This window comes from Falco cherrug, chromosome 15 (assembly GCF_023634085.1).
Source record: "Falco cherrug isolate bFalChe1 chromosome 15, bFalChe1.pri, whole genome shotgun sequence".
In the NCBI taxonomy this organism is placed as follows: Eukaryota; Metazoa; Chordata; class Aves; order Falconiformes; family Falconidae; genus Falco; species Falco cherrug.
Genome location: NC_073711.1, coordinates 13,422,224 through 13,446,459, shown reverse-complemented (window position 1 = coordinate 13,446,459; position 24,236 = coordinate 13,422,224). Strand labels below are relative to the sequence as shown.

Here is a 24,236-nt window from a genome sequence, read left to right as displayed (position 1 = left end):
CCGCCTGCATAATACGGCGGGTATCCAGGGTTCGGGGCCGCTAAGCAGCTGCCCCGCCCGCGCCCGCCAGCGCCGCCGCCCGGCCGCTGCCTGAATAAGCGGAGCGGGTATTCAGGGCGTGGGGCACGCCACGGCGCAGCCCCGGAACCTGCACGCCGGGCTCCCTGTCGACGCTGCCCCGCGTCACCTGGGCCGCGCCAGCCGGGCACCCGCGGGGCGGCGCGCAGCCCGAGTCCGGGTTGGCTGCGCTGGGCGCTCGAGCTGGGAGCCGAGCCGCTGGGACTCAAAACGTACATAGGGACTGAGCCATACAGCGCCCTGGGCGGGGCCAGCTCCGGGCGCTGCACGGCGCGCCGGAACCTGGTTGTCGCGGTTCCGACGAGCGGACCGGCACCGGGACGCGGGGCGCGTTACACCTCGTGCTGGGCATGTCCCAGAAGCGGGCTCCTGTCCGCGGCGGGACGGCGCGAGGGAGCGGCGGTCCCGGAGCCGCAGGCCCCAGAGCGCTAGGGGGCGCGCTCCCGCGCGGACGGAGAAGCGACTGGGGATGGGGACGCACCGGGCTCGCAGACCGGCGCAGCGGGTTATGTAAGCGCGGCCGCCGCAGTGCCCGCTGGGAGTTGTAGTCGCGCCAGGGCGCCGCCTGCCACGCGCTGCCGGCGGAGGCCGCGGCCCGCCCCGCGGCGCGGGGGCCGCTGGGCACTGCAGTCCGCGCGCGGGGCCGGGCCGCGCGCCGCCGCCTGGCCGGGACTGCGGCTCCCGGCGTGCCCCACGCGCGCAGGCGCAGGGCGCGGCGCTGCTCCCTGGTAAACAGAGCGGCGCGGCGGCGGCGGGGCCTGGGTCTCACAAAGGGGCGGTGGGCCGGGCCGATGCGCCGTGCCGGAGCGACTCAGACCCGGTGGCGGCGGCGCTGAGGCGGGCGCCCATGGCGGAGGCGGGCGGCGCCGCGGTGGCGCCGGACATCGACCCTGACTTCGAGCCACAGAGCCGGCCGCGCTCCTGTACCTGGCCCCTGCCGCGGCCCGAGCTACCGGCGGCGCCGGCGGAGGCGGGCGGCGCGGCGGGCGCGGCGGAGGAGGGTGCGGGCGGCGCGGCGGCAGGGCCCGGGCGGGCCGAGGGGGCGCGGGCGGGCGGCGCGGCGGCGCGGAAGGGCGGCTCCCGGCGCAACGCCTGGGGCAACCAGTCCTATGCGGAGCTTATCAGCCAGGCCATCGAGAGCGCCCCCGAGAAGCGGCTCACGCTGGCGCAGATCTACGAGTGGATGGTCCGCTCCGTCCCCTACTTCAAGGACAAGGGCGACAGCAACAGTTCTGCTGGCTGGAAGGTGCGCGGCGAGCCGGGACGGGGCGGGAGGGACGGGCCTGGCCTCTGCCGGGGCGGGCGGGGGGCGGCTGTTCGGGGCGCCTGCCCGCCGCCAAGCCGGTACCGGTGCAGCCCCGCCGCCAGCCCCACGCTCACCTGTCGCTGTTCGTCCCTGGCCGGGCGGCCCCGCTGCCAGCGCGTGGGCCGCGGCCCTGCCCGCCGCGCTCGGCTGGCGCGGTGTGCCCGGCCGGGAGCGGGGCAGGGGCTGCGCGGGCCCTGCCCAGGCCCCGGCTCGGTGCGGCGGGAGCGGGGAGGAGTGGGCTTGGGGCGGGGGTGGGTGGTGGTGTCATGGGGCTGGGCGGTTACGGCGGGGCCCTGCGGGGCTGGCTCTTGCACCCTTTGGGCTCGGAAAGGTTTCCGGGAGAGGAGCGAGCGGCGGTGTAAGGGCTGTAGCTAAGCGTCTGTGCAAGGCAGAGCGTCAGCTGGAAGGGTTTTTAATACGGGGTCGTTGTTCTTTTTCGCTGGACTGTGCTAAAGCTCAATCGAAATAACAGTTTCGTAGCAGGCGTTCTTGACTTCTAAGAGGTTCTCTTGAAAAAGGGTCCCAGGTGGTGCTAGTGCTGGGTACCTCTGCAGGAGTTGGGAAAAGGGAAAGCGATATGCTGCTCCAGAGTCTTGGTGGTGGCTTCTCCTCTCGCCCTGGAAATAGACACGTGCCAAGCTCTGTGGCAAGAGCTAAACTCTTGTTTCCGTGCTCTGCAGGTGGCAGCCTGCTGTTCCCCTTCTCTACAGTCAGATGAACTCCAGCAAAGAGAAAGGGACATGTGAGTGCTGCCTTGCAAAATAGTACCTGGGGCTGTCCTGATGTGTTGCAGTGGATGCTACAGTGACAAGAGTCTAAAGAGTGTGACCTGTTGCTCTCCTTGCAGACTGGAATTACGCTTAATGCCACGCTCTTGTTTGCAGTGGAGCTCTCCATTTGCGGTGTTGGTTAGCAGTTCGTCCGTGCTGCAGTTCTCTGGCAGCTCGAGCCAGTGTGGTTTGGGGTTTCTGTGATTCCAGCCACAGTTCCTCTGCCTTTGTGACTGAGCAGTAAGTCAGCACAGAGTTAATTTAAAAAAAAAAAAAATAATAGCTTTTTCTGGTAGGTTAGCTTTCAGCTGGCTCAGCTCTCTGAAGTGGCACACCATGTGGTTGCATGAGAGTGGATGTTTGCTTGAGAGGGGGTAGGAGTGCGGTGAGAGGGACACAGCTGTCACAGCTTAGGCTGGCACGGGTTGATAGAAAACTTTTCACCTTTCCCACTTATCTGGCTTATGGACAGTTAGTTCCCTGAGAGTGCATATAGTCTGACTAAAATTGACTGGTTTTTTTTTTCCTCCTTTGTCATTTGAATCCTCCTTACTAAGTTTTGATTTGGGAGAGTATTTGGGTGCATTTTCTTTCTGTTCAGAAGACTTAATGATCTTGCTGGAAGATAGTTCTTGCTTCCTCAGGCTAGGTATGTTGTCCTTGTCCTAGGTATGTTGCTGCTGCTGTCTAGTCATGTTATTTTGCAGACAATCTATGGAAATTGTGCATTTTCTCTTCAGGGATGTGTCTGTATCTCTTTGGCAGTAGTGCCTTAGACTAAAGTTCACTGTGGCTTCCAAAATGCATCCCTGGATATCGTGGGGAAGGTGGAAGAATATAGTGAAGTGTCCTTCACTACATGTAATAGGACCATCAGTCTTTGGTTTTACCCTGTGCTGTAATCATGTATCTCTTTTGGGACACGTACAGTTGGATTTAACTTGCAGAAAGGCAGAGATGAGAATTTGTGCACATACAAGGGTTGCTTGAGGTGCTTGCTCAGAGGCTGTTGCTGTAGCTGTTCTGTGATGACTTTTCAGTGTGAAATTCGTTTGTACTTTTTCAGCCTGGGAATGGACTAACTCAGGCTGGCTTTAGTACAGGGAGAGAACAGAATCTTTCTGCCAGGAAAGATGAGGGACAGCAGAACAACAGCAGCTGTGGTGGGAATCAGCCTGCCGTTATGATTAAAGCAGTTTAAAACCCTTGATTCTAACCAGCAAACAGAAAACCATGGTATAAATACAGTTGAAACTGTTTAAATGCTAGGGGAAACTCATTAAAACTTGTTTTCATTTTTAACAAATATTACCAGCGTTTGGATTGCTATGTAGGAAGTAGGCAGTTAATCTTACGTGGTCAGGAGAGGTAAAAGGGGCTGTGGTATATTCCCTTTGCTCAGTTTTCTTTCCTGCTCGCTCTCTCAAATCCTGTTGGCAGGGCTTGGCAGGATGCGTGCCCTATCACGTGTGACCACAGAGCTCTGACTTCTAGTCTTGCCTTATGTTAACACACATAGATTTGCAAGAGGTTTTGTTTGTTTTACTTTAGTCTATTTGCATCAAGGTGCATTAGATGAAGGGAGGTTAGACATTTACAGTTTTAAAGATGTGGAATCAATCAAATCAGTTTGATTTTGTAGATGTAGTGGAAATTTTACAGGTGCATGTTTTATATTTAAGACAAATGGAATAAGCAAAACATGTTTCTGCAGTTGAGGAATGGACCTGCCTGTTTTTGTTGGTTTTTTTTCACTGTTCCTTGTTATTTTTAGAGCTGTGTAGCTCTGCTTGCTTCTTTTTTTTAATTTGTAAAGTAAAATAAAAACTTCTTGAGTTGTCTTAGCTTTGTTTTCTCAGGTTTTAACAGCACGAGTTTGAATAAAGGAAAATAATGTGGAACTGCTGCTAAATGCTGATGTAGCATTTTGATGCCTGTTAAGGTACAACAGCTCCTAGAGTTCTAGTATTTGGGCAGAACTGTACTGATAATGTCCTATTTGAATGTAGTGTAGTTCTGACAGAGAATTCTAAATGGGGAAATTAAAATAAATGTGTCTTTAAAAACATTTTATTAAAATTACTTTAGTTAATATAAACCCCATAAACTCATTGTTGCTTCATAATTACTTTACGGCTGTCCTACTATACAATTGGGGGAAATACAGCTGTTACAGACTGCCAGGGTGTGGTGTAACCTCTGTGAATTCCGGAAGAATCTGTGTTTTCGAGGAAGGTGGTGTTTGCTGTTCTTGAACTGCTTCAAGCAATTTGTAAAGGACAGATTTGCTGGGTGTGCAGTCTGTCCTTTCCTTGCAATAATTCAGCCAAAGCCAAGAATTAACCAGCCTGAAAGGCAGAAGTGTCCTTCAAGGGGTGTGTCATAGGGCTCCTTTGTAATCCTCCCCTTGGTGCTTTGCAAGCTGCTCAGTGAATAAGAGGATAAATTCCTTCTGGCTTTGAGATTACTTGGGGGAGGAGGGTGTTGAGGTTTTTGAATAAACTAGAAGTGCATAAACCCCGCTGAAGCAGTTTGCACTGGTGGTTGCACTTCTCACATCTACGAGTAAGTTTGACACGTGAGGAGCAAGGTTAAGAACTAGTCTTTTTCAGTGAAACATTGTGTATCCTCCCAAAGCTGTTGTCTTTCCCTTTGTAGGAACAGAATGAACTTTAAACCCATCTTTTTCACCTTCCAAAGGCACTTCACTAAAGCAAAAATCAGGTGTTTCCTATGCGTGCAATGTAAAGGAAAGAATAAATGATTCCACAGTATCACATTAGGTACAGGAGGCTGAAGTCACACCTCTGCGTTCTGGTACTCTGCATTCACTTTGATTCACATGTGTATATGTATATACACAAGCATACGTGCAACAACTCAAGTAGCTCTATTATGAATTTAAAATTACCAAGCACTCTGCTTGTCTGAAACCGAAGGTGTCATCCCTCTAGAAACTCAGGTAGCTCTTAATCTTCATTATATAGCGGGCAGCATTTTACTTTAAACACTTCTATTCCACACTTGTGTTACATCCATATTGCCCATAGTTGATACTGACTGTTGACCAGATTAGGAGACCTGGCTGAGGGCTCTTAGGTGCTTCCTTGCCTGTACCCTGCAATTCAGTTTGTGATGACAGACTTCACTGCCCTGCAGTGCCATAGTGCTGGTTCTGAAGGTCCCTGGGCTCCCCCAGGGCTTAGGGTGTCTGACCTTCTGGCAGGCCTCGTGCAGAGCTCCCTCAGGTTGGAGCAGCTGCTCATCCTGTGTCCCTCTGAAGCCCCTCCATGAAAGAGTAATAAGCCAGCAGACAAAGGCAAACCTGTCCATCTTCTGGACTATATCTTCTGTGCTGCAGCTGGTAGGTTCTGCCAGGTTATCTTCACACCTTGCAAATAAATTCCAGTTCAGTGGATACGAAAGTATGTGAATGCTTGTTTTGGTAAAGATGAAAAGTTTATTGTTTCTTGGCATGTTGACTACTGGACTCTTGCCATTACCTTGTATGCCCCCAAATGCCTTCATGTGGCGTTAGCGATGTGCTTAGTCCTGGCAGTGGGGAGATGTTCTCTGTCCCAGCTGCTGACAGCCTTGCTGGGTTTTCTTAAAGCAGGAGGGGGAAATAACAAACAGAAGCTGAATGATGGTTGTTCAGAGGCTATAGTGAAGAGTCTAGTGTGGAAACTTGAGGAGCATGGATGCTTTTGTCCATCGGTCTTTCTTTGAATAGAATATTTTACCTTTTAATTCTATTAGTCCTTTAAATGGTGGCTGGCCTAAGTGAGGGCTTGGCGAAGAGGGAGGGAAGGAGCTGGGCATGGCAGGGTGTTGATGATGGGAGGATGGTGAAGCGCTGGATGTGAAACATGAGGCCGTGGCAGTGCACAGAAGCAGGACAATGGTGTGCGTGTGGGGTCACCGTGTGTCCTGTTTCTCAGGTGGGATAAAACTGTGACAAGTGGTCAGCTATGGTGAGGGCCTACCATGGCAACGTAGCAGCATATACTTAGCCCTCACTAAAGTGATGTTAACAGCCCCTTCTCCCAAAGAAGGTATAATGCCTTGAATTAATTTTCATTTGAAATCTTAGAGTGTAGCTGTCCCCCTCAGAAGTGGGGGAGAGATTATCTTTTGGCAAAAGTCTGTCTGCCCTGTGCAATGCCAGTAAAAGTACCTGAAGATTTTTGCTGTTACTCTTTCCAGCTCCCTGCCAGTTTGTTCTGGAAAGCTGCTTTGCTGAAAGATTATTCCTTGCAGCATGGCTTAGTTTTCCCGGCAGTCCTCAGAGAAAGCTGCTCCTGGGCTGCTGGTATTACTTGTTCCAACAAGTTTCTTCTGCTCTATCTAATCCTGATCAGCTTTTGTTGTATATGCCTGCCTGTCTTGGTAAACTTGCAAATCGCCTCAGTCTTTGCTTTTTAGAGAGCTAGGACTTTCTTCTGGGCTGCCATTGAAAGATTACAGAAAGGAAAATGTTCTTCCTAAGATACAGCTCCCCATCTGCCAAGCTTGACGTCTGTGCTCACGTGTGCCTTCTGGAAGGGGATTGCTGGGGGAATGTTTCAGCTCCCTGGCTCTGGAGGAGCTGTTTACTTGCTGGAGCGTAACTTTGCAAAATCTCTGCAATGATGATTTTTTTTTTTTTTTTTTTTTTCCCTGAAGCCTTTGGAGCCAAGTGGCTGGGTGAGTGCTGAGACAGGCACTGACAAATGCAGCAGGTGGGGCATTCTCCCCTTGCAGCCTCCCAAGAATGCCATGGCAAATGATAATTCCGCACAATTATAGGCCTGGCTTTGGAACATGGCCCTGTGCTGGGATGTGACCATGTTCTTTGTATGCCTCCGAGGCAAAGTATATTACAAGCAGCTGCAGTGATTGCATAGCTTTTTTTTCCTCCCAGTCGCTCATTCTTGAGAGAGACTTTTTTGTGAAGAAATCTGGTGCCTTTGTGGTTTGTAGTAGCAACTTGATGTTTTCCAGAAGAATGGCTTTGGCACTAGGGAGCAGTGATTGAAAATCCAGGCAAATATGGGCAAGCACAGAATTTCCAAGGATAGCTACTCTTTCTTAGGTCTTTCTCAGCATGACTTGTGCTTGGCCTTGAGCACTCTGCTAGCACAGTCCATGCACCACTGCTGCATGGACGAGTTCTTCTGGGCAGGGCACAAAAGCCTCCTTCTGCTCTTGTCACATCAGTGCTTAGAGGAAAGTACACTGCAGGAGGGTGAACTTAAGCTTGTTTTTAGTGTGAGGAGCCTTAACATCTGAACAAACCAACCAACCTGAGTAAAACTTCAGTTTCATGGTAGATAAGCTCAGCCTTACCTACAAAGCCATATAGTCCCCTGGGAAGGCTGTCACTGGCATTCTGTCTTCTGTATGACCCACTTGTGCATTTTCCATAGAATCTTGCTGTCTATGGCGGTTGTCCAGAAGGCTGCCCAGGTAGGTGACTGCTTGGTTGTGCGGCCAGTTCCCATGGCTAATTCCCCATTCTGAGACTGAGGCACTGTTCGGTGCTGGGCAGCGTGCACAGCAGCCCTGATGCTGGTGGGGCAGGCCTGGCACAATGGTGAGGAATGTTCCTATCCTTTAAATAGGGCTAGGAGATTTTATCAAAGAAGGTGGGTTTATTGTTGTGGTAACTGAGATTTAGGAAATAGTTTTTGTGTGCTGGTAGCCACACTTCTGTGGCAGGCCCATACATCCTAGCTTGTACATGCAGTGGTTGGAACCTAGTGAATGGTCCACCCTTCAGTGTACAATAAATGTTTCTAACCAAATTTTAATTTTTTGTATAATATCTGTGATGATTTTCAGAATGATTTTGTCTGAATGTGGTTTACAGGAATCATCTTTGATCTGTGATGGGTACAGACACACAGACTGGCATTGTTTTCACTATAATACTTAATATATAGCCGTAAGAACTTCTGTAAGGTAGCTGAATAAACAGCAATAACCACCCCTAACTAATTGTTCAAGAGGTCCTTAAGAATTTGAAGGATTCCTGCCTGTACCTCTTCCTTCACGTCATGCTTCCTTATGGTCGAAGATGTTCCAGAGTCAAGACCTTGTGTGGTTTGCAGGTGCTCAGACCAGCTGGGATGCTCCTGCACTGCTGAGGTTGAGCATCTAAAAAGTTTGTCATCTATATGTTTCTGGTTTGAGTTGCTTACCATCAAGAAAGGAAATACGTCAGGGTTGCCTGGGTGACTGAAGTCTGTCATTTCCTTTCCTGTCAGGTTTGACCTGGAGTTCTGTGATTATTTTAGCATAACTCATTTGTCCCTCACTTTCTCAATGAGATTTGAGGGTGCCCTCCATATGTTAGGTATATTAAATCATTCTAGCAGATGCATTCTTGTGCTGGGGAGCGTGTGGTATGCAAGTGTGAATCTCTTGTGCCGTCTTACAGCACCCAGGCTGGTAGGTGTGTTGGTTCAGTTGTATTTTGGGACTCTCTGGACTTGAGTCTCCCATATGCAGGCAAGCTCAGTCATGCTTGTGGGTTATAGTTGTGCATGCTGCAGTGGTGAGCTGCCTTGCAAAGTCTGCAGGAGAGGTGCTAATAATCACTAGAGAAGTGATAACTTGGGTATTGCAGTTCTGACAGCAGTTAACCCTAATGTAAAACGTGTTCCGAGTTTTTTCCTCTGCCTCCAACCACACATGCTGTTCTCTTCCTTAGTTTTCAGTGCTTGACCCCCACAGTGAGGTAGTTCAAAAAGCAGGCAGAGATAAGAGAGGCAGGAACAGTAATTTTAAGGGAAGGATGAGGCTGCTTTTTGGTTGGGTTAGCTCTCTGAACTAGCTCATAGGGTCATAGGTGCTTGTGTTATGAGAGGAGAGGAGGAGAGTTTGAAGATGAGGAAGGAAGGAGTGGTACAGCAATTATCTGTTTCTACAGCTATTAGCTGTTATGTCATTTTAGCAGTAACATGTAAAAGGACTTTGAGACTCTTTCATAAAAGGTACCAGGCTTCACTTATCTGTGTTCATGTGAATCCTAGTCTTATTCCAAGATGTCTTATTTCAAGCTGCTTTTCAGCGAAAAAAACCTAGAAAACTAGTTACTAAAATTGTCACTTATGATACGCAAAGTGGTGCTAATTTTCTTGAGGTTTCAGTGTTGCTGAAATGCTTGCACCCATGCAGTGTGCTTTTGTTGGCACAGGAATTAAAACCTATAGCCGTACATGAGAAAAAAACAGAATATAGTTTGTTGTGAAATTTTGAAATCCTGAGCCTATTGGTTTAAAGTTCCATTTTACGAAGTGGAGCTAAATATGGATGGTTATGAGACTCCAAAAGTGCACTGTGTGTGCAAGTTACTGGGCCACGCCTGATGGGACTGGGTGTCATCATAAGTTCACAGATTATTTTTAGGAGAATAAATGCAGAATTAGTGACAACCTAGTGGTTCTTATTGCTGTAGCAGTATGCATTTGAAAGCATGCACATTGGGAAAAGGGGAGGGGGATTCTTTGGAAATGAAAGCAACAGTCTTTTGGGAGACAGGGTACCAGTCTAAATTACAATTCAAGACAAGATGCCAAGCAGGAGTGTTGTATAGCTATTACTGTGAGCGACTCAAATAATAAAACTATGTAAGAGCATTGACTGACACATGTTCCGTCAGGCCCTGGTTCCGCAGTAACCCTTGGGGTGCTTTCCAAGTAAGAGCATATGTATTCTTTGATGCCAATCACAACAAACAGCCAGTCTTCTCCAAGTCCTTAACGGCCAGAGGTTAAAATGAAAGCTATCACAGAATAAGTCTTGCATCTCCTTCCCTCTGCATGAAAACTTTCCACTTTGCCTGTATTGTTTATCTGCATCTGCTTTGTTCTAGGATAGTACTTTTGGTGAGGTGGCCAAAATTAGCATGATGAGGACTTGTCTGAGAGGAAAAGGGTGGGGAGAGGGAAAGCAGCAGGCAGGAAAGAACTGTGTTCAGAGGTGGTGGGAAAGGATGATAAAAGCACAGTTAACTTGGTTCCGAATTAGGAGAGTACGCATGAAGGCTGAAGGCTGCAGTATACCTTTTAGTTTATATGAAAAAGATGTTGCTCTTGGACCTCTGTTATGCTAGCAGCGTAGCACATTTTAATGATGGCTAATTTGACCATCTGAACAAATTAAATGCAAATATGAAACAAATGCATGACACAGGTCTCAAGGGGAGTTCATGGAGGATCTGCTCAAACAGTGAGATTATTACTTGCTAATTCTAAAATACTGGGGACTTTTATCAGTTGCAGGATGAAAATTCAGTTTGGTGGTGTTACATATATGTTAGCTTGCAATTTCCAGCAAAGCTAAACCAAAATAAGGGACTTGGGAGAGGCAAGGAATGCGTGCCTTGCCAAATGGAAAGATGGGAGAGGCTAAAACTGGCATGTACTGTGTGGGAGTGTACTATCTGCTGAACATCTTACCCCATTAGAAATGTACACAGAGGAAAGTGTACTGCCTCCTTGCAAAGCGAGGCTGGCAGGTTCCAGGATAACTAGGACTCTTGTTCCACAAAGTTTCTCTCATTTCTCTGGTGTTAGGATAAAGATGGTAATAGGTGTACTGAATTAGAAGTGTTTTCTTACTTCCCTTTACCCAGTCTATTTGATTCACTGCTGTGCTGTGCTTGAATCTATCTGAAAGCTAGCCATATAAAAATTAAAACTTCAGCCAGGCTTATGCTGGCTAATAGGATTGGCAGAAGGATGGGAAGCAGCGTTAGCTCAGATTCAGTTAGGCTCATGTTGAAGTTGCAAGCTGTGTTTGGGAATGTGCTTACTTGCTTTGTAGTATACTTAGTTTTCGCAGATTCTGTATGGCCCTGAAAAGCGCTTCTGTGTTAGTATTCAGCTAGTTGGAAGCCGCTAGTTGTCAATGGTAGTTTCACCCTTGGTGCTGCAGTGGGACATGGCACTGCTTGCCAGTGCTGTCAAGCATGTTTGAGCAGAAATAGCAGATTTTTATGGGTAGGTCTTTGTTACATCTTTTTTTCTCTGGATATTGTCTGAATGTGTTCATGCTTGTGAAGTTTCTAGGTGGGAAGTGTGTCAACTGTCAGGTCCTCATATCTTGGTTTTGGCTTGTTTTTTCCAGAACTCTATTAGACATAACCTGTCCCTGCACAGCAAGTTTATTAAAGTCCATAATGAAGCTACAGGGAAGAGCTCTTGGTGGATGCTCAATCCTGAGGGTGGTAAAAGTGGAAAAGCACCAAGAAGAAGAGCTGCCTCCATGGACAACAGCAGCAAACTTGCAAAAGTCAGAAGTAAAGCATCCAAAAAGAAGCCTCCTCTCCAGTCTGCTCCAGAATCTACTGCTGACAGTCCTGGCTCCCAATTCCCTAAGTGGCCTGGGAGCCCATCCTCAAGAAGCAATGAGGACTCTGACATGTGGAACACCTTCCGGCCTCGAACCAGTTCAAATGCAAGCACCATTAGTGCCAGGCTTTCTCCTATCTTGACAGAGCAGGATGACCTTCACGATGAAGAGCTGCTTCCTTCTCTGGTATACTCCAGTGCATCCAGCAATGTTCCACCAACTGTGACTGAGGAGCTTGAACTCATCGATGGGTTAAATTTGATGTCTCCCAGCTCATCTGTGTTACCTACCCAGCAGTCTGCCTCGAGTGGTCAGATCCAGAGAGATTCCAGCTTTTCCTTGAGGAGCCCAAGTGCAGCTGGTCAGACCACTACTTTTGGCAATTCCCTGTTTAACCCTGTTGATATCTCGCTGCAAAGTTCGGTCAGCCATTTCTCTGCCCCTCAGACCTTGGAAGCCCTTCTGACACCCAGCTCTCCGCCTCCGAGGGATGTTATGATGACTCAGGTCGATCCAGTTCTCCCTCAGTCTGGTAACAGGATGAGCAGCCGAACTCTTCTGCTTCTAGGTGGACAAGCTGCCCAGAGTAAGATGAGCTCAGGCAATCCACGAGGAAAGCCTACAGAGCGGCAGGCAGAACCAGTCAGTGCCAGTGTTTTGCCATCAACGCTTCCCATAGTAACATCTCCTCAAAACACTGCCAGCATCACCAGTTTGAAGGCTCCCGTTTCTGCAACAACTACCCAGTCAGTCCAGCTGGGCAGTCCACTGCTTCTTTCTTCTGCGAGCCCTGCTCCCTTGGGATTGAACCAGGACAGGCTGCCCACTGACCTGGACATTGACATGTACATGGAGAACCTCGAATGTGATATGGATTACATAATCAACAGTGAACTCATGGATGGAGAAGGACTGGACTTTAATTTTGAACCCATTTTGTCTACTCCCAGCTATCCCAGCACCTCACAGGCCTCCAACCATACCTGGGTACCAAGTTAACTTCAGGAGCACAAAAAGGTAGGGGCAGTTATGTAAAATGGTACAGCTCTATAGTGGGAACAGCCCTGTCTGGGATGGTTCCTGTGCCCAACTCTGCAGCAGTTACAAGATACCTCTTTGGAAGCACAGGTGGTGTTTCAGTAAAAAGCTTCTGGGAGAGCCACATTCCCTTTTTAGAAGGAGAAAAAGCTGTGTAAAGGTAGGTAGATTTAACTTACTGGGTAGTAAACTCCTCTATGGAGTAAAGCAGTAACCTGAATGAAACTCTTGTTGTCTCTTGTTACCAAAGATGACTGTGTTGCAGGGCGTTAATCTCTGCCATGCAGTGTCTGTGGCTCTGAAGCTGACATGTAAGCGTATGCTCTTCCATAAAGACATGATCCTATATATACAGGATGGTTGGGCTGAGCCGAGCACACACTGTGTTTCTGTTCAGGTTATTACCCTTGCAAAATTTTTCAGTATGTGTAGTTGCAAAGTGTGTCTGTGTCATGACTGCCTGCTTTGCCTGCAGCAGGACACAATCACTCTGTTACCAGACCTTTTGCCCTCTCCTTATCTGGGATAGTGCCTGTAAAGTCTGGTAAGTTGGCTCATCAGCATTTACTGAATTGCCGATGTACCCATTATTGGAATGAGAATGGGAAGGGGAGTTTGCAGTGTGGAGGGAGATGGAAGGAGGAGGGATGTGTTGGTGCTATCCCATTCACAGCAAAGCTGCTTCTTCAGTGATCTTTCATATTTGCACAAAAATTTCTGAAGTCAGCTTGGCAGATAGTGTATATGAGAACAAGAGTTAAAAATGACTTATTCTGAGGGTGTGACACCCTGATTTGAAGTGCTAAAGAGCTGAGGCAGTTGAAGAATTAGAGAAATGGAGCTGAAGGTGTACTTCACACTTGGAGCTCAATTAGCTAATAGAAAATGGTCGGGTTTTTTATGGACTGGAGCATAGGCTGGATGTTGGTTGAAAAGTAGGAAGCCTTGCCAAGAATATTTCCTGTTTAGGAGGTAGATGTGGCACTTGTTAGTGTTGCAAATGCAATGCCTAATACTGGCCAGCTGAGCCGGCAGAAATAAGGGCAAAATGAAGATACTGCTTCGGCTGTGGGAAGCCCTTGAGCTTCAAAATGATGGAGATTGAAATTATCATGTACTTGACCTTAATACTCTTTCCTAGGCACCTGAGTAACCTGGAGGTGGTTTGGACTAGGTGACCTTTGGAGGCCCATTTCAGCCTAATTTTTCTGGTGATCTCTGTTGCTGTTCATGCTGGAGACCACATACTAAGTTAAATATTTTCCTGCACTGTCCCAATATAGCCATTCTAGACAAGTGTCTTGGGTCTAGACGATGTGAAATGCTGTCCTTTGAGCCAGTGGTACTTAAACCCAGTGAACGTTATTGATCCACCACTATATACTGACATTTGAAACACAATTTAACTCCTTTTATTCCAAGTCCCACCACACTGCTTAGGATTTCATTTATTAGTAATGTTCTATCCCTACTTAACAGATCTAACTTCACTGTAGCAAGAAGGAGGAACAATCAAGCTTTTCTGTTCTGTTACAGGGCTTTTTATAGTCTGGTGCATTTGTTAACTGTGCTTTTACTGAGTTACTAAGTGTATGTCTTAAATTGAATATCCTGACTTCAGGTGGAATATGGCAACTCAGTTTTGATTTCAGAGACAAATTTGGTTGACAAAACATTGGCATCCTTCAACCCGTGTTAGGACTGTCTGCAAGTTAGTGACAGAGGCTGTGGCCTTTTGAGCAGTGTTGCCACTAGATATTGCTCTGAGCTTTTGTGGTTGGTTTGTTTTTTTTATTTTTCATGCCATGCTAGGGCAGGCCATCATATTTGGGGAATACATTGACTTTGTAGGGTTGAAGTGTTTTGCACAGGGGTGTTTTCAAAACATAGGCAAACCGTCCTGCAGTCCTGGATGCATTAATTATCTGAGTTGGATAGGCAAGACCTCTGTCCACAGAATACCAGGCATACTGTTTTTTGAGGGTGAAGCAGAGAAGCTGAAGGAATGTTTATCCGAGGGTAAGGTCTAGTACTGCTGAAGATGTGGCTATAATCAAACACTTAGGAGGGAGAACATGAGCTCTTAAGAGCATGGTTGTGTTCCTGTCCCATATTATTCCATACTTAGCATGTGGATTGCTTAATCAAAACAGGGGAGCTATCTGATGTTTAACACCCTGGATTTGCTTTATTCCATGCGTGAAGTTGAAGTGATACTTTCTGGGAAATACGCTGGACACGTGCTCACCAAGAAAGGAGCGAGATCTGGAGCAAGCTCTGAACGGGTATCCTGTTTCAGCAGAAAGTGTAGCTCCTACATGCCTTCCCAGTGAACAATTCTTACCAGCAGTACTGCATTTGGAGAAGTAACGCCCCATTCAGCGTGCTTTGTGTCGAGCCTTTTAGTATGTCCTTAGATTGTTTGCTTTTTCTGAGCTTTGCAAAGCTTTTCAGTTTTGCCTGTATCCTGGAATCCATGGAAGGGGATCAAGGGGCACTTTTTCCCAAAGGAGAGCAAGTATTGTGTAAAATGCTGCCAAGACAGAGGTGGGTCAGGTTTCTAAGAAAGGGGGAACAGGGTGTATATGGAGAGAAATAGGAGGGTTCCTGGAGGCCAGGAAGGACCCTGGGAAAAGAAGGCAGAATGTTTTCACAAATTTACAAATTCCAAAACCACGTGAGCTGCAGACATCAGTGTCTGTGACGAGGTCAAGATTGTGTCATCTCTCCCTTCTCTGAATCTGTTACTGCAGTGAGTTCTCAGGGGTCCCTCCTTGGAAATCACTGTGCAGGGAAAGCATGGCTGTCACTGTATATATTGTTCCAGTGTGCCAGGCTTTTTTCCTTTCACATCCTTCCTATGAATGTGGTTTTTTGTTTTTTTTAATTCACATTGGCAAAAGCTACTTTAATTGATTGCTAGCCTAAAGCTGTCCTGGGTAGTTACTGTGGGTTTAACCTGTAGCTTTTGGGGTCAGTTACAGGTATAACACTGAGCAAAAACTGCTCATCAATAAATGCCAGTAATTACACTCAGCAACTTGAACAGCCAGAACGAAACTGAAGCTGAAGAGATACTTTTTGTAGGCAAGAGAAGATCTTTAGGAATAAGTACGTAGTCTCTCTGTAGCACTTGGGAAGATACAAGCTAGTTGATGTTAGCCATGGTGCTCAAAGCTGACATGACTTCACCCCTTCTTGCAAGTTAAATGCTGAAGAGCTTGTCCACGGCTTCACCAGGAGTCTGTTTGAACCCTGTGTGTCTTTGCTAGGAGATTAGAGATCAAACATTGAAACTTTGCCTTGCCCAGCAGTGATGCAACACCCACTAACCTAGTTATTTAGCCACAGAGGAAGAAAGTCAGCGTGTGAATACTTTCCTTGACCAGGAAAAATATAAATTCTACAATTTCTGCTGCTGTTGTCTGGTAGCTACAGCTCAGTTGTAAACCTGCCATTCACTGGTTAAGGCACTGGTTGTGCAAGCCATACAGTGACTTCCAGGAGCCTTAGCGAGCCAGGTCATGGAAGAAGGGTAGCCACAGCTAGAATTAGACTGTGGCATGCAGGTGCTCAATCACAGGCAACCACTCTTGCCTTCAGCACTTAAATCAAGTGTCCTCCATTCCAGTCATGGGAAGTGTGGGTGGCCACCCGGCTGTCTCTGAGCAGCTCAGGGTCTTGGGGCTTGTTCATCCACCTCTGTTACGTATTTCTGCAAGCCAGTAGGAGGAATACATGGGAATAGAATTGCCTCTTTTGTACAGTGGTACAGTTTGTGCCTCATTGACAAGTGTAAAGTCCATCCACTCTTTTGGTGGACATTAGTTAATGATCTTTAGTCGTTCAGTTAGACTCCCTATAGCTTTATACCTTGGAGAACTCTATCCCTTGCCCAGCTTGGTGTGAAGTCATGGTTTTCTTGCTGTGCTCTATCTAGTTCCCTTTGTTCCAAATGCTGTATTTTGTCTACCAGATCATTAATAAATAAATAAAACCCTCATCAGCTTGCAGTTTCCCAAAGTAGTATGTTGCTCTGGCTTCTGTTTAAAGTTCCTGTCTTGTCTCGTTTAGGGCTCATTCACTCTTGGTGCCTCTTTCCCTTTCTGCGAATTTGTTTCATGCTCACTATTGCTGAATGCAACTGATGGGATGCCCCTCATTTATCTCACTATTCTGCTTTCTAAAGTGAATCACAGACCTGCAATAGAGGTTTTATGTCAGTGTCCTAAGTCTGTTTAGACCTATTCAAAGGCTTGTTTGAGTGAGTTGTGGCAATGTCCTGTTTTCAGCTGGGGTAGAGTTAATTTTCTTCCTAGCAGCTGGTGCAGTGCTGTGTTTTAGATTTAGTATGAGAATAGTGTTGATAGCACACTGATGGTTTCAGTTATAGCTAAGCAGTGTTTATGCGAAGTTAAGGACTCTTCAGTTTCTCATCCCCTAACAGCGAGAAGGCTGGAGGGGTACAAGAAGCTGGGAGGGGGCACAGCCAGGAATGCTGACCCAAACTGGCCAAAGGGATATCCTGTACCATAGGATGTCATGCTTGGTATACAAACTGGGGGGAGTTGGCCGGGGGTGAGGGGAATCACTGCTTGGTGACTGGCTGGGCATCAGTCACTGGGTAGTGAGCAACTGTATTGTGCATCACTTGTTTGTTTTGTGCAGGGTTTTGGGGTTTGTCTTGGTTTGGGTTTTTTCTTGAGTTTTATTTCTCTTTTTGTTATCCATCTTCTCACTGCTATTATTATTGTTATAATAATTTACTTTATTTCAATTATTAAATTGTTCTTATCTTGACTCATGGGGTTTACCTTTTTTCTGATTCTCTTCGCCATCCCACTGGAGGCGGGAGGGAGGTAAGCGAGCAGCTGTGTGGTACTTAGTTGCTGGCTGGGGTTAAACCACGACAGGCAGCTTGGTTGAGGTGAGGCAGAAGACCTGAAAAGGGATCTTTAGACTTGCAGGGGAATGAGATATCTAGAAATGCTTAATTATTCATGGGTAGATACAGGATTTCTTTTAGTGGGTGAGCATAAGCAGTTTAAGTGTACGATCTCTAAAAATCCCTTTTTTAGCCTTTTCCCTGTCAATTGATAGTTGTAGTTTCTTAAAGTGAAGAGTAATTTTCCTCTTCCATGCTGCTTTCCTGCAATAACCAAGTCCTTCTATAAATCTCTTTATCTTGCAGTGCCCTGGGTCTTTCAGCTTACAGAAGTGCTTACTTTTGACCTTTGTGCTTCTGTTTTGTCTTTGTGTCTCAATTATATTCTGAAGCTTGGAGCTGAGCAGTTGCATCCTCCACTTGACTTTCCATTGATCAAGGTCTCTTGTGATCTGTTTGTTCCTTGCTGAAAGTTGGCATCCTTTGAGCAGCAGAGGCTGATTGATAGTAATTTCCTTATGTGTCGAGGATTCCTGCTGAAGCTGAGATCTAACCATTCACTCTATTTTTCTTCTTCCTAGTGTCCTTCAGGTTTTGAACATCGGGTTCTGACTTCACTTCCCACCCCTGGCAGAGAAAAGAATGAAGCATGTTGGATTCGGTTTCCCTGCACACCACACCTTGGGCAGAAGGGGTTGCCCGCCTGGGAAGAAGGGACAACCTGCATCTGGCTGCAACAGGAAGAGTTTAAAAATAATAATCCTGTTACGTGCCATGGCTCTTCCTACAAACCTGACCCCACCTTGGGCCATCTGGAGAAACCCTGGTCTGTACCTGTCCAAAGAGGAGCCCTGGTAAAAACCTCGGCCAGAAGACTCTGTGCCAGGCAATAGCGTTTTCCCATGTGAGGAGCTGGGTTTGCTGGAGGAATCTCTCAACAGCTATTCTCTCTCTGCTATGGCAGAGAGTCTCCCGTGCCTCGGACTGGCTCTGCGCTCACTTGGCTTGCCCTCGAGGGCAAAGTAGTTGGCCATTTTGATTAAACCACCAGATGTGCATTTGGTATCCCACGGACTCGCAGAGGAATTGGAAGGAGCTTGTTGGTGGAAGCCCTGTGGGAAAAGGGTGTGCTGTTTCAGGGGGTTGGTTTCAGTGTGCCCATCTTGGGAGCACCCGTTGTTGTTCTGCAGGGAGGGGTGGTGACTGCAGTGTAGAAGGCTTCCTCTTGTCCACCTGAGTGGAACAGGAGGACATGGAGTTTTTCGCTGTGCCAACTGAGCCCCATTGAATCAGAAGCATGTTTCAAGAAGTCTCTATGCTGTTCTCAGCACTTTCCTGATACACCAGGCTGCTGTAAAATAAGCACAGATGCTAATAGCTGTTTCTGGGACATAAAAACATCATTTTGGGTTTGTTTCTGATCTGTCTTGCTACAGCAGAGAAATGGAAAGCCTGGGTGTGGCCTTAACAGAGCCCTGGATGCTTTTCAGAAGGGCATTTTCTATAGATGAAATATTTTTTTACTAATCTGGGAACTTTCTACAGTGAATATGAAGCCAATGTTAAGTGTGTCCCCATCAGGTGTTTTAGGCATCTCTCCCTCTGAGAAGGTACCAGTGACAGACTTCTTTTTTCAGAGCTGTATTAAGAACAAACGCATTTGATATTTGATGTGTGTGACTGAGGGGAAAGAATTGGCAGGTCCCTGTGGTTTCAAACCACCTTGGGGAAGAGTTGTACACTATTGTAATCTATATGTAAAAGTAGCTGCAAATTACATAGAAGCTTTTCTAAACCTTTTTAAATATATATATTATATATTTTAATTGAAAATGAGATTATTGGATTAAAAAACCCGCATTTGCTGCATCTGTCCCCTTGATACCAGATAACACTACAGTATGGGAGGGGACAGGCCTAAGGCATTTTGGGTCAAGAAGCTGAAAATGTCATTGGAAAAGTGGGAAGGGCACCACAATGTAACTGGGGAATGGCTGCTCTCCCCAGAACAGGCAGAAGGTGCCTGCGTGGCATGGCATTCAGCCACAGCTATGCAGAAAGCTTCTCTTTCCTCAGCTGGGCACTCCCACCAAGCCTAGAGCACAATGTTAAAGAATGCTAATCATTAACAACGTGCTCATTCTCAGCTAATCCCTTAAGTAGCTGGACTGCAGCTGATACATAGGACAGATTCCCACATCTGCTGAGAAGATGGTGTGGACTACATCATGCTAGATATGCTGACACTCTGGTAACCCTTATGGACAACAGTCTGTTGTATTTGATAGCTTGCTTTTTGGTTTCCAAAGGTTTTTGTTTTCCTCCTGAAGCTTCTGCTACTTCTGTGGAACTTGAAACCTGTAGGCACACCCTTGGGGGATATGCCTGGGGTCCTGCCCTGTCTTTTTGTTCTTGCAGGCCAGAAGCTAGGAGTCAAGAGGTTAGTTCAGAGCATTAGCTGGCATGTTCCTGTTACGTTTTTGGTGTTTACAGTGGCAGGGTCTGTGGGAGACATGGTGCTTTCATAGTGTTCTGGTAGGCTTGGTCTGGCAGAAAGCCTCTCCAATGCTTTCTGAAGGTGGCATGGCTTCTGTTCAGAAGGTTTTTGTCATGCAGTGGAATGAGCCATACTGTTATACCACCTTGTCTGCTCTGTTTTCATGGGTGGGTTGACCATGGCTGGACCCCAGGTGCCCACCAAGCCACTCTATAACTCCCCTCCTCAGCAGAAGAGGGAGGAGAATGTAAGGTGGAAAAAATAAACTTGTGGGTCAAGGTAAAGACAGTTTAATGAAGCAAGAGCAAAAGGTGTGTGTGCAGAAGTGAAGGAGAACAAAAGGTGTTATTCTTTACTTCCCATCAGCAGGCCATGTTTGGCCACTTCCTGGGGAGCAGGGCTTCAGTATGTGTAGCGGTTGCTCCAGGAGACAAATATCGTGAATAACAAATGCCACCACATACACACCCCTCCTCCTTTCTCTTAGCTTTTACATCTGAGCCGACATTCTATGGTATGAAATTTCCCTTTGGTCAGTTTGGGTCAGCTGTCCTGGCTATGTCTCCTCCCAAGATCTTGCCCACCCCCAGCCGTGATGCTGTGGGAGTGCTGCTCAGCAGCAGCCAAAGCACTGCTGTGTTACCAGCACCTCTCCAGCCACCAATACAAAGCACAGCACTGAAGGCTGCTATGGGACTCAGCCAGACCCAGTACAACCACCTCGTCTGCTCTGTTTTAATGGGTTTAATTTCATTTTCATTTGAGTGGAGATTGGAACAGGAGTGGTTTGTCTGGTTACCTGCCACAAGGAATCATCAGCAGTTTTATCTTTTCAAAGGCTTTGGTGGCAGACCATGCTATAGTTAGATAACCTTTGCTTTGAAGATTGCCTTCATGGCAGAGACCTCATGGTGACAAGTTTCAAATTTACCCATAATCTGCATGTCTGGCCATACTTCATTGTAACAAACAAATAAAAAGGCAGATCCAAAGCTGGGATCCCAGGTCTTGCAGGCTTGAATTGTGGATGCACATTCTCACTGCAGTTAGCTCATTACACAAATGGATAGATAACCTTTCCACAAACACCTGATGGCATGTGTTGCACATAAGAATCAGCTGTTCAGGGCTTCAGCTAATGGATCTGGAGGGATTTGTGTTATTTGGCAGATAATAGGCCATCTTGTCGGCTTGGGCTCTGAGGGGAAATGAATCCTGTGATTTTCAGAGCAAGTTGACTGGCTACCTGTACTTCATAGCCATGGATCAAAGGACAAGACATCAGTACGTGTGGTCATGCTCTGTGTGAATCTCTAGCTCATTTTGCATGAAAACAGACCCCAAATCAATAGGAAGGACAACATGAGTAACCAGCGCTTCAGACCTGCAGATCCACGATGAGCTGTTTCTGGCTGGATTGGTCTGTGGGGAAGAAGTGCTGTCTTCATACTGTTGCAAGGTGTCCTCTAGGTGTGACAGCACTAGGGACCTGATCTGATCTCTGACTGCAGAGAGGCTGGCCCCGAACACTTGAGTAGTGCCCTGGGAGGTCTGACATGCTCTCGGCTAGTACATGCCCTCAACCTCTTCCAGCTGAAGGAGCTGCAGCCCAAGTACACCAAGGCTCATCGTGGCTGGTGCCCTACAACGTGAGTTCATAAGACACTCTGTCCTTTCATCAAGGAATAGACAACCTATCTTTTTTTTTTTTTCTTTTATACTCCCAGGCCAGACTCCTGGGGAGTCAGCTGTCCTGGGGGCAGCACTGGAGACGGGAGCATCTCTGGCTGGAGTCCTGCTGTACGAGCGCACTGACAGTGATGTCTCTGTCTTGCAGTGGTCCACGCAGGTGCTTACTGTCTCCTCAGCACAACAGGAGCAGACAGTGGCTGGAGAAGCCTGAGAGCACGCTAGTGATGAGGATGGTGTTCAGAGGACTAACAGTGCTCAGGAGTGCTCGGTAAACCATGAATGTAATGTTGCAGGCTCAGGCAGGCACTTGCCTTCTTGTTTGTATGTGTAGCAGGATAGCTTGGATCATGGGCATGGAGGGCTGGGGTGCAGAGAATTCAGGAGTTCTCCAGTCCCTTCACAGATAACTTCTTTTTTGTAAACCTTGAGCTTTTCTAGCCTGGGATATTTCCTTATAGGACACAGGAGACTTTTGAAGTTCCTAAACTGCTGCTTGCTGAAAGGCTGTACCTGGCAGAGGGTCGCCCAATATTTGTCCAGTGTTTTGTATTCTTGCCCAAAGCATTTGCTACTGACTGCTGCTGGATTCAGGGTAGTGTCTTGTTGAATCTTTGTTCTGCTTTAGCACTGCGGGCCCCATACTTGTGGGCTAGTTTTTGCTCTAATGAAGGATTGGGCTGGGATTTTGAGAGTAGCTGTGAGCTGGGTGGGGAGGGAGGGGGCCGGTGACATGGGGAGTGATGCTTCTGGATAAGTGTCTATTGGGAGTGGGCAGGGCACTCTTGGCGTGAAGCCGTATGTTGCGTTGTGTTTTCCTTGTCCTTGCTGAGCTCGGGTAACAACTTTCTTCGTCTCCAGAGGATTAAATGCCATCTTTCACAGCATGAAGCCACCATGCAGCACGGGGCGCAAAGGATTCAGGTTAACTAGGTCCATGGAGCGTAGTAGGAGGCAGACTTGTTGATTTTGTTTACACCTGGGTTTAGCAGATTGCTTGAGCCTTTTTTATAACTTAAGCATACTTTACTACCAGCTTCCTATGAGAGCTTGGAGTACTGAAAGCTTCTTAGAGCCTTTAATTTTCCTCGGTGTGTCTAAAAAACATGTCATCCCCTACCCTGTGCTGCTTTAAAAACAACAGTCAAATCATCCTGGTAAGTGAGAGAAATGAAAGCAGTGGGAGAGTTCCAGAGCCTGGGTGTATTCATAAATGAGGCTCATACTAGAAGCAAGTAGTACTAATCAGCTTTTCCAAAGGAAATGCCTAGAAAGCTTTTATGTAGATCATAATTTTTAAATTTTCTTACTTAGTTGCTTATTTATAGCCACACTCAAATGCTTCAGGGCTAGCCTTGCTCCAGGAATGAGAAACCTGTGTCTGGTGCCAGGGGTCGGAGTGCCTTGAGCGTGGTGTCCTGGACTGTCACCAAAATAATGTGCAAGTTTGTACCCATTGTAAAAAAAAAAAAAGGGGGGGGGGGCAGGGCAAAAACAAAAGAACCCCAAAACCCTACACAACAAATCAATCAACTCTGGGACATAAGCATGAACAGAGATAGCTTAGGGTTTGCCTCACCTGCATGTCTAATGAAAAACGTGTTGTAATTAGTGTGGGAAAAGCAAGCAAGAGATGAGTCTTGAAACCTGAAAGATCTGCCCATGTGAAAGCTCGGTAGCCTGTGGTAACCCATCACCACAGTTGCTTGCCCTGCAAGAAAGGGATCCCCACTCTTCAGTAGCCTTAATTTCTCTCCTCACGCTCTGGATGTGTCTGTAGTCAATGGAAAACAATCTGATGGAATCAAAATTGCATCTAATGTTGTGGGGTAAAGCAGGGAGATGAGGCAGCAGAAGCTGAAGGTGAAAGGGCTGATAGTGTTGCATTTATGGTTCTGTGGCTAAGGCAGCATTACGGTGTGTGGTAGAAGGGGATGTTCGCAGCTGGTGCCGTGGTGCTCTGTGTGGTGCTACCCTGTGGTGCTCCCCAAGGTGCCTTGAGAGGTTTGGCTACATAGAAGACAGGTCACTTCTCCTGAAAGGAGCCTTTTTCATGAGGCAATGGGGATGGTTCTGTGAAATGATGCTTCCAGCACAGTGGAGTGTTCACCTGGTGTGATCCCAGGAAGGGTTTCTGCATTGCTAGCACAGATGTCCGCTGCACACAGGGCAGGCACCACTAGCTGACATAGTTTCCACCCCATCCCCTCTGCACTCTTTCACCCATTTCTCACAATACATTTTTTACATAATAAATCTCTGCTTTTGTTTGCTCTCTGTAGCAGTGTAACTTCTGAATCATTACAGGCTCTTTGTTACCATCTGTGCTAGCAAGACTGTAGAATGTGCTAGACTAGGGGAGAATGTTTGACAAATAAAAACCTGTAATCCTCTGCTCTGTGTCTCATGCGGTTTGTTCTGTTTCACTGGTGAGGACCAGTTATTTTTTCCTGGCCCTTGGCTTCTTTCCTCCCTCCTCCTCACCTATTAGGGCCACCCCTTGGCCAAATACCCCTTAGCTGGCCAGAGGTGGAAGGGTTGCGGTGTGACAGCCCTGAAAGTGTCCAGTATGCTCTGCAGTATGTAGAGCCCCTTGTTACAACTTGCTGGCAGACTCTTCATTTTATGTAGCTA

At 47.3% G+C, this 24,236-nt stretch overlaps 1 protein-coding gene across 2 annotated transcripts; it reads left to right on the top strand.

Annotated features, from left to right (window-relative positions):
• Nucleotides 1-779: 779 nt before the first annotated feature.
• Nucleotides 780-23,996, top strand: FOXO4 (forkhead box O4). Of its 2 annotated transcripts, XR_008735208.1 has the most exons (4): nt 780-1,324; nt 11,269-12,510; nt 14,737-14,936; nt 17,998-23,996. XR_008735208.1 is itself a non-coding variant. In XM_055727273.1 (3 exons), exons 1-2 carry the CDS (start codon nt 926-928, stop codon nt 12,490-12,492), a joined length of 1,623 nt encoding a protein of 540 aa, XP_055583248.1. In that variant the 5' UTR covers nt 780-925; the 3' UTR covers nt 12,493-12,510; nt 17,998-23,996. The 2 variants fall into 2 exon arrangements, 1 of the variants encoding a protein (XP_055583248.1); XM_055727273.1 differs by lacking the exon at nt 14,737-14,936.
• The last annotated feature ends 240 nt before the right edge of the window (nt 23,997-24,236 follow it).